A 13,901-nucleotide genomic window follows, 5' to 3' on the forward strand; every position below is an offset into this window, starting at 1 on the left:
CAGAGGTGGAACTAGGGGTATATCCTGTTATTGAGATGCTGTTGCAACAAGGGATTTTAATTCGTACATCCAGTACAGCAAATAGTCCCATTTTCCCTGTGAAGAAGAGTGGGGGGAGGGGCTATAGATTAGTCCAGGACTTAAGGGGAATTAATAAAGTTGTTGAGAGCCAATTCCCCGTAGTGTCCAATCCAGCTGTCATCCTCATGCAGATTCCACCGTCTGCTAGTCATTTTACTGTCATTGATCTATGTTATGCTTTCTTCTCAGTCCCTCTTCACCCTGACTGCCAATACCTATTTGCATTCTCCTACAGGGGGGTGCAATATACATGGACCAGACTGCCTCATGGGTTCATTGACAGCCCCAGTATTTTCTCCCAAGCCTTACATGACTGTTTACAATCCTTCCACCCTAGCAATGGGTCTGTTCTAATTCAATATGTGGACGATTTGTTGTTGTGCTCTAAATCTTTTATGTCATGTTTACATGATAATAAATTGTTGTTGCTCCATCTCTCAAAAACAGGGCACAAGGTGGCAAAGGGCATGTTACAGCCATGTCAGACTAAGGTCAAATACTTAGGACACTGTCTTACCCAGAGGCTAAGGCACTTGACAACGGACAGAATTGAAGCTATACAACACATGACTCTACCGCAGAGCCAGAAGCAAATTCGTACCTTCTTGGGGATGTGTGGATACTGTAGATCCTGGATCCCAGGTTTTTCTATTCTGGCATTACCATTGCAGGAGCTAGTCTCTTCCTCAAAACCAGAACGTGTCGTACACAAAGAGGAGTCAGAGCAAGCGTTCTTTAATCTCAAAGATAGTCTTACTAGAGCACCTGCATTGGGAATACCTGATTATGAAAAGCCTTTTGAGCTATACTGTACGGAAGCTGATGGTTGTGCAGCAGGTGTCCTCACACAGAAACATGGTGACGCTAGCAGACCGGTAGCATACTACAGTGCACAATTGGACACTGTGGCAAGATCACTCCCAACATGTCTCAGAAGTGTAGCAGTGACTGCTCTTCTGGTAAGTAAGAGTGAGGACGTAGTATTAGGACATGATTCAACTGTTTATAAACCCCATGCTGTATCAGCACTGTTAAAATCAGCTCAAACCAGACATGTCTCTTCAGCTAGATTCACAAAATGGGAACTAGCCCTGATGGCACCCTCAAACATCACCATCAAACGATGTAGCACCTTAAATCCAGCTACATACCTTCCATATGTGTCTCAAGAGACACAAAGGGTGGGAGGAGAGGAGACCCTAGGTGGTGATGAGTTTGGCAAGAGTACTGATGCGCATGATTGTATGGAATACCTGAACCAGACCTTTACTGCAAGGCCCAACATACGTGACACCACCTTAGAAAATGTAGATTTTACATTTTATACAGACAGGAGTTGTCATAGACCAGGCCTGTCCAACCTGCGGCCCTCCAGATGTTGTGAAACTACAAGTCCCAGCATGCCCTTCCAGCTATCAACAGGTTGTCTATTGGCAAAGCATGCTGGGGCTTGTAGTTTCACAACACCTGGGGGGCCGCAGGTTGGACAGGCCTGTCATAGACAAAGACGGGAGAACTATGTACTGGTTATGCTGTTGTAGATGATCAGGATGTTGTAGAAACTAGACCCCTTGGCCCATCTCACTCAGCCCAGGTGGCTGAACTAGTAGCATTAAGAAGAGCGTGTGAGTTGGCAAAGGGCAAATCAGCTAATATATATACTGACTCTAGGTACGCCTTTGGGGTAGTGCACGATTTTGGGGTCCTTTGGCATCTTAGAAACTTCACGACAGCAGCAGGCATGCGAGTGGCACACTCACAACACATAAAAGGACTTTTGACAGCGATACAGTTACCCGGACAGTAGCCGTCATAAAGTGTAAAGCCCATACCTCTGAAGAGACCTGGTGTCATTGGGCAACAACAGGGCAGACGAAGCTGCTAAATAGGCAGCAGGGCAACCTATGACGGTATCGACCGAGATTATGATGGTTTTTCAGACATTAGACATGCAGAAATTAATTGAAATGCAAGATTTGTGTTCCCTGCAGGAAAAGGCGGTCTGGAAGGCGAATGGATGTGGTCAAGAGTCCTCAGGACTCTGGAGAGATAGACAAGGTAAGCTTGTAGCTCCCAGAACATACTATCCAAGCCTGGCTAAAGCAGCACACGGTCTGACTCTCCTGGGTAAAGAAGGTATGTGCAAACTGGTGAGAGCATACTTGTGTGCTCCTGGATTTTCCTCTCAGGCTGGTAAGAAGGCAATGTCATGTCTTACTTGTTTGAGGAAAAATGTCGGAAAAACTATTCCAACTGAGCCATCCCACATCCCTCCTACAGACGGGCCTTTTCAGGTAATACAAATTGACTATATCCAATTACCACCTTGCAGGAATCTAAAGTATGTGTTAGTGTGTATTGATGTGTTTTCCGGTTGGGTAGAAACATATCCGGCAGCCACTAATACTGCTGTGTTCACTGCAAAGAACATTGTACAAGAGTTTGTGTGTAGGTTCGGTATCCCTAGAATCATCGAAAGTGAAAGGGGTACCCACTTTACTGGTGATATCTTCCAAAACATGTGTAAGCTCATGGGAATCAGTAGCAGACTTCACACCCCTTACCGACCACAAGCCAGTGGTAAGGTGAAAAGAGTAAATGGTACTATTAAGAACAAGTTTGGTAAGATAATGGCTGAAACTGGGTTGTCGTGGCCTGAAGCTTTGCCACTAGTCCTCCTTAGCATCCGAACCACTCCTAGATCTCCTCTTAATCTGTCCCCCTTTGAGATACTGTTTGGCCGACAATCTCATTTGCTTGTGAGTCCGCAAGACGACTTAAAGTGTAATAATGAAGTGACTGTACAATATCTTATAAAAATGAGCAGACAGCTAAAGCAACAACAACAAAAACTAAAAATGCCATCACCTGGTATGCCAGAAATGAACTGTCATGATGTTGAACCTGGGGACTATGTTATGATCCGCAATTTCTTACGCTCAGGTTGTTTAACAGACCGTTGGGAAGGCCCGTACCAAGTGCTGCTGACCAGTGCCACATCACTGAAGGTTGCAGAGAGAAACACTTGGGTCCTTTCCACCCACTCCAGGAAAGTCAGTAACCCGGAGAGAGTTCGAGATAAAGCGGAAACCGACGACACCGATCTGTCACTCATAAACATGTTCCGGGAGACCTAAAGCCTGCAGTCAAGACGCCTGAACCAGAGACGTTGCCTCAGAACTATCTTTCCAGCGATGGAGTGGCGGTTTTTGCTTTTCTTTTGTTCCAGGATTTAACTTGTTTTTACTTTTTGTAGGACACTCTATTTTTGTGAAGGAGGATGGAGGACAGAGGCAGGTTCTGGTAGTGATACTGATGAGATGGAGATCGAGGAAAAGTTACTAGAATACCCAGAGCAGCCCATTATCAAGCTTGGTCCAGGGGTTATGAAAAGGTCTGCTAGCCCTGGAACTCGGAGGCAGTGTGAGGGGCTATTGTCTGATGAGTATTGTATCTGTAAGTTCTGTGACTCCCTAGTTGAAGAGAAGTGCATCCAGCGATGCCAGTCCACTAGTTATCTGGACGTGGGCGGGCATCCTCTGGAGGATTATCACTCCTTAGTGGGTAAGGTTCTAAACCAAACTGAGTGCTGGGTGTGCTTTCATGTGCCTCAGGGACAGCATAACATAGGACTAGTGCCGTTCCCACTAAACATCTCTGAGGTACTCAAATTAAGTGGAGGGAGGCCCATAGAAGAGAAGTACAATAACACTATGTCCCCTAGTCTGCAGCTTCGACAATACACCTTAGACAGATCTTTACTGTGCCTAAATATATCTCATGCAATGCGTCTGTAGAATTGGAAAGCTGACCTATCAGATCAGACAATGGCTCGCCACACTCATTTTAGAGGGAGACTCGCAAGGTCACCAAAAGGCAGGAATGTTGATGGACACCACAAATTAGGGTGTGTAACTAAACATAAGAAAGTATCCATTGGAAAGGTCTCTATAGGTAATTGTAAGAATGTCATCCATGCTGACACGTGTCTTGAACAAATGGAGACACTAGGCATGGGTAGTTTTGTCAAAACCTTATGTGAAATAATTAATGGGCATACTGTTCCTTATGTTCTCCCTGATGATGTGTACTTTGTTTGTGGGAGAAAAGCTTATTCCTGGGTGACTCCGAGTTCCAAGGGCTTGTGTTTCTTAGGTAAACTGGTTCCTGAAATCATGACTATTACTCATGAAGAAATGGTTGGTATTCACAAGACTACATCAGCAACATACACACAGTATGAACACCGTGGCAAGAGAAATATGATTCCTGATGAGGAACCCATAGCTACAAAATTGATTAGTGAAACCGCTGATTTTCAAGTTATGGTTGCTCTAGATCTCACCAGGACCGCTCGGGGAACTTTAAATTTTAAATATATTCAAGACCTAGCTAAATTGATAGACAATATCACCGAGATGTATGATGACCCTTTCAGGTATACTGGAAGGGAGCTGCAAGCGTACAAGAAGGAGTTGGTGCAACATAGGTTGGTACTGAATTATCTCACCTCTATTACTGGTGGATACTGTGTGACTTTGGCCACCCAGTTTGGTGCCAAATGTCACACGTACATCACCAATAATACAGATGACCCCAAAGAGGTTATAGACCGGAAGATGGATGAAATTCTGCAACTGAAATGGGAATTTCGAAAAAACCATAATTCTTCGTTATATGAGGTTGGGGTAAAGGTGGCAGTTTGGTTCTCGTGGTTGAACCCTGTAAAATGGTTCTCCGGTCTAGGGGAGTGGGTACAGGAAATGGTTGCTAGTGTAGGTAAGCTTCTTCTCCTTATACTTGGTGTCATCTTAGCAATTGGTTTGTGTGTCAAATGTGTTCCTACTGTGTTGAAGTGTGGAAAACAGTCTTCTAGGGAAAACACTGAAAACGGTGAGAGATACCAAGATCATGTGTGAAGAAGTGCTGTATAATCCTGAACTTGAAACGGTGATTATGTGATAGTTTATTACACTATCAAAGGGTGGAGCTGTCGAAGTCAGCAAATTGGATAAAGTCATTTCAATTAATATTGAGCAAACTTGGTTGTCTTTGTCCGAAAATATGCGTAGAGCACGCTACAGTGTGGAAGGGCGTATCCAGCCGCAACACGTGTCAATAAACAGTTTCTACTCTTTTACACACATTCGCACAAACATATACAGTTGTAAATAGTACACATTAATTGTAGTTGCAACACATTTATTTATGTCAAAATATAGTAGTATTCATGTTTAATATTATAAGTTATATGTATATTAGTAAAACCTATGGTTCAGGTTAAAGGAAATATGTCATGTCTGATATCATTTTAATTCCCTATTCATCAGCAGCTGTCCGGTTCATTCAGCAAAGAGATCGCACATTGCATACTCTAGTTATTAATGTTAGGTAATAAACCTTTAATATGATGCTGACTATAAAATGCTAATGGACTAGTTGGAACTGGAGTCTTGGCAGGAAGAATGGAGCACATCCCCTGGAGAGATGACCCCCACCTTTGGATTCTTTAGTTTGAACTAGCCTATGATCTGCAACCCCCTGAACCTTACTGAAGCCTGGACCAATAGAAGCAAGCCACACCATCTGCATTGTTTTACTGTATTTCTGTTTGCATATAAGCAGAAGCTTTTCATCTAGTGTTCAGTCATCTTGACCACAGACTTCAAACCTGAATGACTGTTCACTGGATCCAGAGCGCCTGCGATAAGTAACAGCTGTAATTATTATTATTTCGCTTGAATTATTCTGCTACTTTTTGAGAATAAATATTTGTGCGTTGGAAACACAAATCGAGATTCGACAATCATTATTGGATAGCGACAAAACGTGCATAACAATTCTTAGGAACATTAAAAGAAATATAGAATTAACTACAGAAAAGCTGCAAACCTCTTTGCAGTTATGCCATGCACATTGCTAATGAAAAAGTTTTGTCTCACTTGAAAAACTAACCTCTGCAGTACATTAAAAGCCTGGAAGTGAATCAGAAAGCAGCTGATTTTAGAGATGGTCACTGACCCCCGTGTTTTGGTTTTGGATCTGGATTACCTTTGGGTTTTGGTTTTGGCAAAACCGCCCTTGCGTGTTTTGGTTTTGTTTGGTTTTGTTTTTCACATTTTGTTTAAAAATCTATTTTTCTTGGCCTAAATTAACCTAATTTAGTGCTCCACCTGTTTCTTGGATAAGTAAGGTAATTCTAAAGCTAATAAATTATCAAAAAAACAGTTTAATGCCTGGTAGGCTGTCCTTAATTCTGCACACAAACCTGATTGTCTACCTCTCCATCTTAGACTATTGGCAATGCAGCCGTCGTCTTTGGGTGCATATTACACCCTACACTTATAGTTAAATATAAAAAGAAATGGACAAAGGCAGTTTGGTTTCTGTCTGTATCAGCACCCCCTCCCCTCCACTTGTAGTAAAATAGAAAAAAAAACATCCGGTATAGACTGTACAATAAAAATAGAAATGGACAAAGGCAGTTTGGTGTCTGCCTGTATAGCTCCCCCCCCCCCCCCCCCCCGCCGCTTGTAGTTAAATAGAAAAGAAGCAGCCTGCATAGACTGTAGAATATAAATAGAAATGGACAAAGGCAGTTTGGTGTCAGTCTGTATCTGACCCCCTCTCCACTAGTAGTAAAATAGAAAACATTTCAGCCGGTCTAGACTGTAGAATATAAATAGAAATAGACAAAGGCAGTTTGGTGTCAGTCTGTATCTGATTCCCTCTCCACTAGTAGTAAAATAGAAAAAAAACAGCCGGTATAGACTGTACAATACAAATTGAAATGGACATAGGCAGTTTGGTGTCTGTCTGTGTATGACACCCTACCCTTATCGTGAAATTGACAAAACAGCAGCCTTTCAAGACTGTACGTGATATAGAAATGCCCCAAGTCCTTTTCCTATTTGGCTGTAGATTGCATCCTACACTTATACTTATACTTATAAGTATACTTATTTTTTTTGGGTGTGTTTTTTTCCCTGATTTAAAAAGACTATGTACTTTTACATAGGCTTTACCAGATGACGTACAGGGAAGACTACCATCAGGACTGGTGCCAGCACCTGCTTGCTGTTCCTGCTCATATGTGGACTGCTTTGAATCCATTTTAATGAGCCCAAAGCACTTGTAGTGCAAAATATTAAATATATAGTGCTGCTAGATAATACTTTATGCAGCCAGAAAAATTATTGTTTCACACAGCACTGGGGAATTTGGGACACCCCAAAGCACTTGTAGTGCAAAATATTCAATAGATAGTGCTGCTAGATAAGACTTTCTGCAGCCAGAAAAATTGTGGTTTCACACTGGGGAATATGGGACACCCCAATGCACTTGTAGTGCAAAATATTCAAATAAATGCCTTCTCTATCCTCCTCTCTTCCTGCTCTAACAATTGCTAGAGGAATTGCTAGCAGAATTTCAATAATAATTGAAAGAATAAGGTATACAATAATTGCTCTGTCCCTGCTCTAATACAGCCTGTGACCTAACCCTGCTCTCTCCCTCTGTCAAATGGTGATGGATTGCTGTGGAGGCGGGTATTTATGCATTTCAAATATCGCGAGAACCGAGCTCTGAGATCCGACGACGTCACAATGCCGTTTTGCCTCGATTTTGAATCCGAATGGGCGGGAGAGTACCGAGCCTGCTTGGCTCGGTACTTGGATAGGTGAAGTTTGGGCGTGTTCGAATTTCGGGGAACCTAGCATGCCCATCTCTAGCTGATTAATTCTGCCTCACTGCCAGACTGTCTGGCCTCACTGACACATTCCCCACTCTTGCAGCCACAGTAAGACCTGGTGCAGACATGTTACAGAGCAGATACAGGGGACCCTAGAATGATAGGAGAGAAATAATACTGTAGTATTTCTGTCCCAGCATCCGGGGTCCCTGTTTATCTGTCCTGCTTCCTGCAGTCTGCCAAAAACAACTTGCTTCTGTGATCTAAATTAGTATGTTACTTGATCATTTCAGTGCTGTGAAAAATAGTGTGATACACAGCTCCTTAAAAAAGCATCTGTAACTTTCAAACAAGAAGTTAATTTTTAATATTTGCAAGAGTAACACATTTTATTGCACATTTTTTTCTCCTACCCTTCTCTTCCAACACATCCCTCCTCTGAAGTAACACATTTCTTTCTCCCACACCTCTCTTGTAACAGCCCACTCAACTCAAATGTAGTGACATTTCCCCACGCCTTTCTATTCACTAGCGGAACCACTGCTAGGAAGTCCAAAGGAAAGATGCCCCCATATCTCCTGGACTCCCAGAAGAGCAGAGTCCTCTACTGAGCTGTGAGTCCCCCTTTCAGTTATTATCAGGGTAGGGTGGGGGCCTGGAGTTTACAGCTGAATTACCTGGCTCCAACCCAAACTGCTATGGGGCCCAGCAGAGTGTAGTAATTAATCCCCCCTCACATCTGTAATAACACATTTGCTCCTCCCTCCCCTCTCTTATAACACATTTCCCTCCCTAACCTCTATAGTAAGGGTTGGGTACGGTATCCCGCTGATTGGGAGACCAACACCCAATACACCTACAAAAGAAATCCGAAGGCTTAAATCAACTACCTATTAAAATCTACACTTACCTTGTCACTGAGGAAATGAGCGCAACAACTGGCATGCGACTGTTGCAAAATGCAAAGATGCTGGAGTCCGGCGCTTCATTGTGATGTCACCAACGTTTTCCGCAGCTGCAGCCTAACCCTAACCCTATCCCTAACCCCTAAAACCCCAACCCTAGCCCTAACCCCTAACCCTTAATATGAATATACCTGTTTAAATGTAGATGTCGCTGTCATCAAGGATATCACAATGAAAAGCTCCGGCATCCAGCATGTTTGGATTTTGCAGTAGTCGCATACCAGTTGTTCCGGCGGTAATGTCCTCCGTCAGTAAGAAGGTAAGCGTAAATTTTAAGATGTCGTTAATTTAAGGTTTTGGGTTTGTTTTGTAGGTGTATTCGGTGTCAGTATCCTAAGCATCGGGATACCGATTACCACCATATAGTAAAACAGTTCTAACTCATACTTGCCAACTTTATGTCGGCCTCGTCCGGGAGTTCCTAGGGGGCAGGAGGGGAATAATATCTTTGCGAATCGCATCATTTTCGCCCTGCCCCCTGTTTTGGGTCTTTTAAAGTAGTAAAAAGTCCCAAAACAGGCATTATGTCACTGGGAAATGAAAATGATGTGATTCACGAAGCCTCACACCCTCCGTCCATACATGTCGGCTCTAATCTGCAGATGCGGGAGAATTGCCAGCTCTCCTGGCATGTATGTTCTAATTCCACACCTTCCCTGTAACACATCCATCCTCACTTCTGTAGTAACAGTTTACCCCTTCATCTCTGTAGTACCACCTCCTTACTTTTGTAGCAACACATGCTCACACCTCTATAGTAGCATATAAAATGCTTAACAGTTGATATCCTTTACTTCACTTAACCTCTTAATACTCATTTAACTACTTTGAATGATTGACACGGGACATAAGTGTGGCAAAATTAAAAGTAGTTTATTTGCAAATATGGTGGAGGAGAAAAAGAGCAGTCAGTACGACATCTGCAAAGCAACCAGGATGTCCCAGCATTAACCAAGGGACATCCGCAAACAGAGGGACAACCATAACACACCCTGGGTGTATATATTAACCTTACTAGGATGATCTATCCTGGGCACTACAGAACCCGAAACCCTTCTGGGCTAAAAGGAACACAACCACAAACTGACCCACAGGGGCGGTACTTGGACCAATACTATAACTGACTCCTCGAAGAGAGGCAGGTTCAGCATGCCCACTACCGTAATGTACACCCAAATCACTGGCTGTTGACTGCACTGCGTTTTCCAGCACTCGACATCCAGGATCTCCACCAGCAATATACCAGTAACTAGATATCCTGAACAACCATGACAGGCACCTGAGTATCAGCCAACAACGGAGGGTGGACGGGCAACTTGCCAAACTCAAGAGAATGATTTACAACCTGCCCATCAAACTTATAGACTTTAACTAGCCCTCCCTTGTGATATCAGATGAGTATATTCCCCCTCAGTTAAACTTTTGGCCCCAGAGGACTAGTTACAGCTTAGTGATACAGGCTCAGATTAAAATTTCTTTCCTGCTTAGTTCAACCTTCAGTTTTTACATCTTCCCTATTCCTTCCCTGTAACACATATCCCGTACATATGACTTATCAGTCTGGAGAGATAAAACCTAGTTTTGCAATACTTATCTCTGCAGTTCATAGGCAGTCTAGCAGTGCTTCACATTCATAATCAGAGTGCTGCTCATTCATTCTTATTCACTGCTAGACCGACCTTACTGATCCACTTTTTGCTACATTTAAAAATTTATAGAGATGAATATAGTTGCAGTGGAATTTCTCATGTCACATGGAATTTCTCATGTCTTGAAACATGCTCTTTCAAAGAGGTGCAAATCAACCACGGGTCCACTTTTTTCATTGCCATTCCGTAGCCTGCCCATTATGCAAACTATTTGTAAATCCAGCTTAATTTATTAACTATCAATACAGTAGAGTTGGAACAACAACAAAGTCATTTAATTCTGCCCTGTGGTGTGGTGTGAGAACACAAAATTATATAGAGCATTCCACACAAAGCACTTAATTTCACTGGAGAAATGTAAACAATTCTACATTCAAATGCTGAATGAGGCAGATGTTTCACAGATCAGTTAGCTCATGTCTAGCCAATTGTCTTTTCATTTCACTTATTACATTTCCCCCCTTCCCTATAAAATTATAGGTATATCTCATTATAGGATGTTTCTGAGAGTGGGTAAAAAATAGAGATGCTCGCTGACCCCCGTGTATTGGTTTTGGATCTGGATTACCTTCGGGTTTTGGTTTTGTTTTGTTTTTTTTAAAAAAAATGACACTTTTTGGGCAAAAATTACATAATTTAGCAATTATTTTGTACCTACATTATTATTAACCTCAATAACACTAATTTCCAGTCATTTCCAATCAATTTCCAATCAATTTTTAGCACCTCACAGGTTACAATATGATTTTCATATACTTTTTCACAAAAGACTTTGCCATAGCTCACCCCCAAATAGTTGCCAGTGTTCAGTGCTTCAACAGAAGTAATCGGCCTTGAATTTATTTTTCAAAGTCTCCACTCACATTGTAGTGTGCCATAGCATTATTTATAGGCCTGGCAGTGTTTTTTAAAGTGTAGTGACATTGTACTGTGCCATCGATATGGATTCACACCAGTCGAGAACAGACCAGGAGCACAGCTGCTGGCACCAGTCATGATGATAGGAATGCCTGTACGTCATCTGCTAAAGCCTATGTTAAAGACTGAGGAGCATAGTGTTTTTAAAGTGAGGGAAACCAAAATATAAAAAGCTAAACTTTCCTTGGTAAATTAAAAAAAAAACACCTGTAATCAAGGCAAAGTTAACTGCAGAAAAAAATTAAATTGCCAACATGCCATTACACACGCAGTGGCAAGGAAAGAGTCAGGCCTTTCTGTATGAGTGCTAGTTCTGCAACTTTACTTGAGGCATCTTCTTGTAAGTTCAGTCATGACGATGCAAGACCTTGCAGCACGATGCCTTTGCAGTGTTCTTCCACAGTCCTAAAACATACTTGTCCAGTGGTTACCAAACTGTGTGCCTAGGCTCCCTGGGGTGCCTCGGCGATCTCACAGGGGTGCCTCAGCCAGGGCAGTGGTAAGCAAGACGGGGGACTACTTGGTAATTATTTTGGCTTGGGGTGACTTGACAAACTTAGTGAGACCCTAAGGGTGCCTTGAACTGAAAAAGTTTGGGATCCACTGTACTAGTCGGTTAACTGGCTCCGTTTGTGTGTGTGTGTGTCTATGTTAGGATTTTAGACTGTAAGCTCCGAATGGGGTAGGGACTGATGTGAGCTAACATAACTTATAACTATATCTTATAACTATCTACATAACTAACATAACTTATAACTATATCTTATAACTATCTACATAACTAAAATAACTTATAATGGTGTCTGCTTAGTTCTCATCTGCTCTGTATAGCACAGCACAATTTCTGGCGCTATATAATTAGCTGACTCATCTGCATCACCACTGGGTTTCTTGGGAAAGCCAAGTTTTTTCCGAGAAGCAGTTGCCAGAGAAACTTAAGGAGTAGACGTCATCACATGAGATGTTGATAGCTCTTGGATCCTGGCGAAGCAAATTAGATCTACAATACCAATATAGTTAGCAGATTTACTTAGTTCTATTTCATCCGTAAAATTTCTCTAGCAACTTCTCAAAAAGTATAATTAAGGCAATCACTTGACTCAGCCAAGTTGATTGTGTGAGCAAAACAAGAAATGTGATGGAATTCCCTACCGCTGCAATGCTCTAAAAATATAGAATCAGAAATCGCATAACCTCAGGAGAGTCAAAGCAGGATTAGCTATATTGCAATGACATCCCTTACTTTTTGTAACAGATTGTCAGCTGTATGCCTCTTAGTGAAGCCGCTGATACACAGAGTAGCCTACTTCTGAGAAATGTGACTTGGGTACATGCTGCTGCAATCTCCTACTTTGGAATCCAAATAGGCGCGAGAGTACTGAGCCGATTCGGCACCCCAAAGTTCGGGTGGGTTCGGTTTCAAGGAAAAAAAATGACAATGACATGCAGGAGATGCATCTGGGTGGTATTGACTGTGACACCTTTTTTTTTGCACCAGTTTTTAGAAATGTCCTCTTTTATTTTAACCTTTGTAAGTCAGGTAAATGATAGGCATATTTAATAGTACTTGCTGCACAATATAACAGCCTAAAAGCTAAAATGTTGCTTAATTCACTATACTCTTTATTATGTCCCTTTCCTCACTATATATTTTTTTGTCTTGCAGGACTATACCATCACCATGTATTTCCAGCAGAGCTGGCGTGATAAGCGCTTGGCTTACAGTGCTCTTCCCCTCAATCTCACGCTGGATAATCGAGTGGCTGACCAGCTCTGGCTCCCAGATACATACTTTTTGAATGATAAAAAATCCTTTCTGCATGGTGTTACAGTCAAAAACAGGATGATTAGACTGCACCCAGATGGCACTGTTCTCTATGGACTAAGGTCAGTTTGTACCAGATAGTATTTGTTTATTAGTATTATTCTTTATATGCCTGTACCAAAATAATACTCGTCTTTAAGAAATGCTTTCTGTGATAAAATAATATGATCAAAAATACTTGTAGTGGTTGGCTTATTAAGCCAGTAATTGTTGATTTGGAATGAACTATAATTAAAATGCAAGAAAATGCTTTATTACATGTACAAGTATCAAATAACTTCCAAAAGGACACACTTCGGCGCCATTAGATGGGGTTAAAATGCAAAATTTTAAAATAGTAAAAAAGAGCTTTTATAAGATCAGATAAATATCCCGGAGAATTATTTACACTGCTGCTATGCAAGCACCCATTGTGTAGCCTTACACATAAAAACCAAACAACTAAAAACAAAAGAAAGCGCTGTGAAAATAAAAATACCGCTTATGGGATTTTCTCCAGGTAACAGAACGATGAAAACAACAATAGAAAAAATATTACTTAGAGCATACAATTAAACTAATATATACATAAAAAACATAAACACCACCACTTCTAAAGATAGAATCAAATAGTAATGAACAGAAGGCTTGAAAATAATGTGGCATCACTAGGACTAGAATATATCCAAAATTAAAGTATTAAATTCATTACAGCTCTCCTCAAGGAATCCTTGACCGAAATTAAGAAGAAGTATGTCCCATAGAGGAAGGTCTCATTAAAGCGATCCCAATGT

The 13,901-nt window shown here is 41.7% G+C and overlaps 1 protein-coding gene across 1 annotated transcript in view; it reads left to right on the top strand.

Moving 5' to 3' along the window:
- LOC142100834 (gamma-aminobutyric acid receptor subunit beta-4-like) overlaps positions 1–13,901 on the top strand; it is a 586,661-nt gene that overhangs the window by 298,345 nt on the left and 274,415 nt on the right. Inside the window, exon 4 of the mRNA XM_075184680.1 lies at positions 12,970–13,190. Within this exon, the coding sequence (XP_075040781.1) occupies positions 12,970–13,190 (221 nt within the window). The remainder of the gene's footprint in view (positions 1–12,969; positions 13,191–13,901) is intronic.

Source organism: Mixophyes fleayi, chromosome 9 (genome assembly GCF_038048845.1).
Source record: "Mixophyes fleayi isolate aMixFle1 chromosome 9, aMixFle1.hap1, whole genome shotgun sequence".
Taxonomy (NCBI): Eukaryota; Metazoa; Chordata; class Amphibia; order Anura; family Limnodynastidae; genus Mixophyes; species Mixophyes fleayi.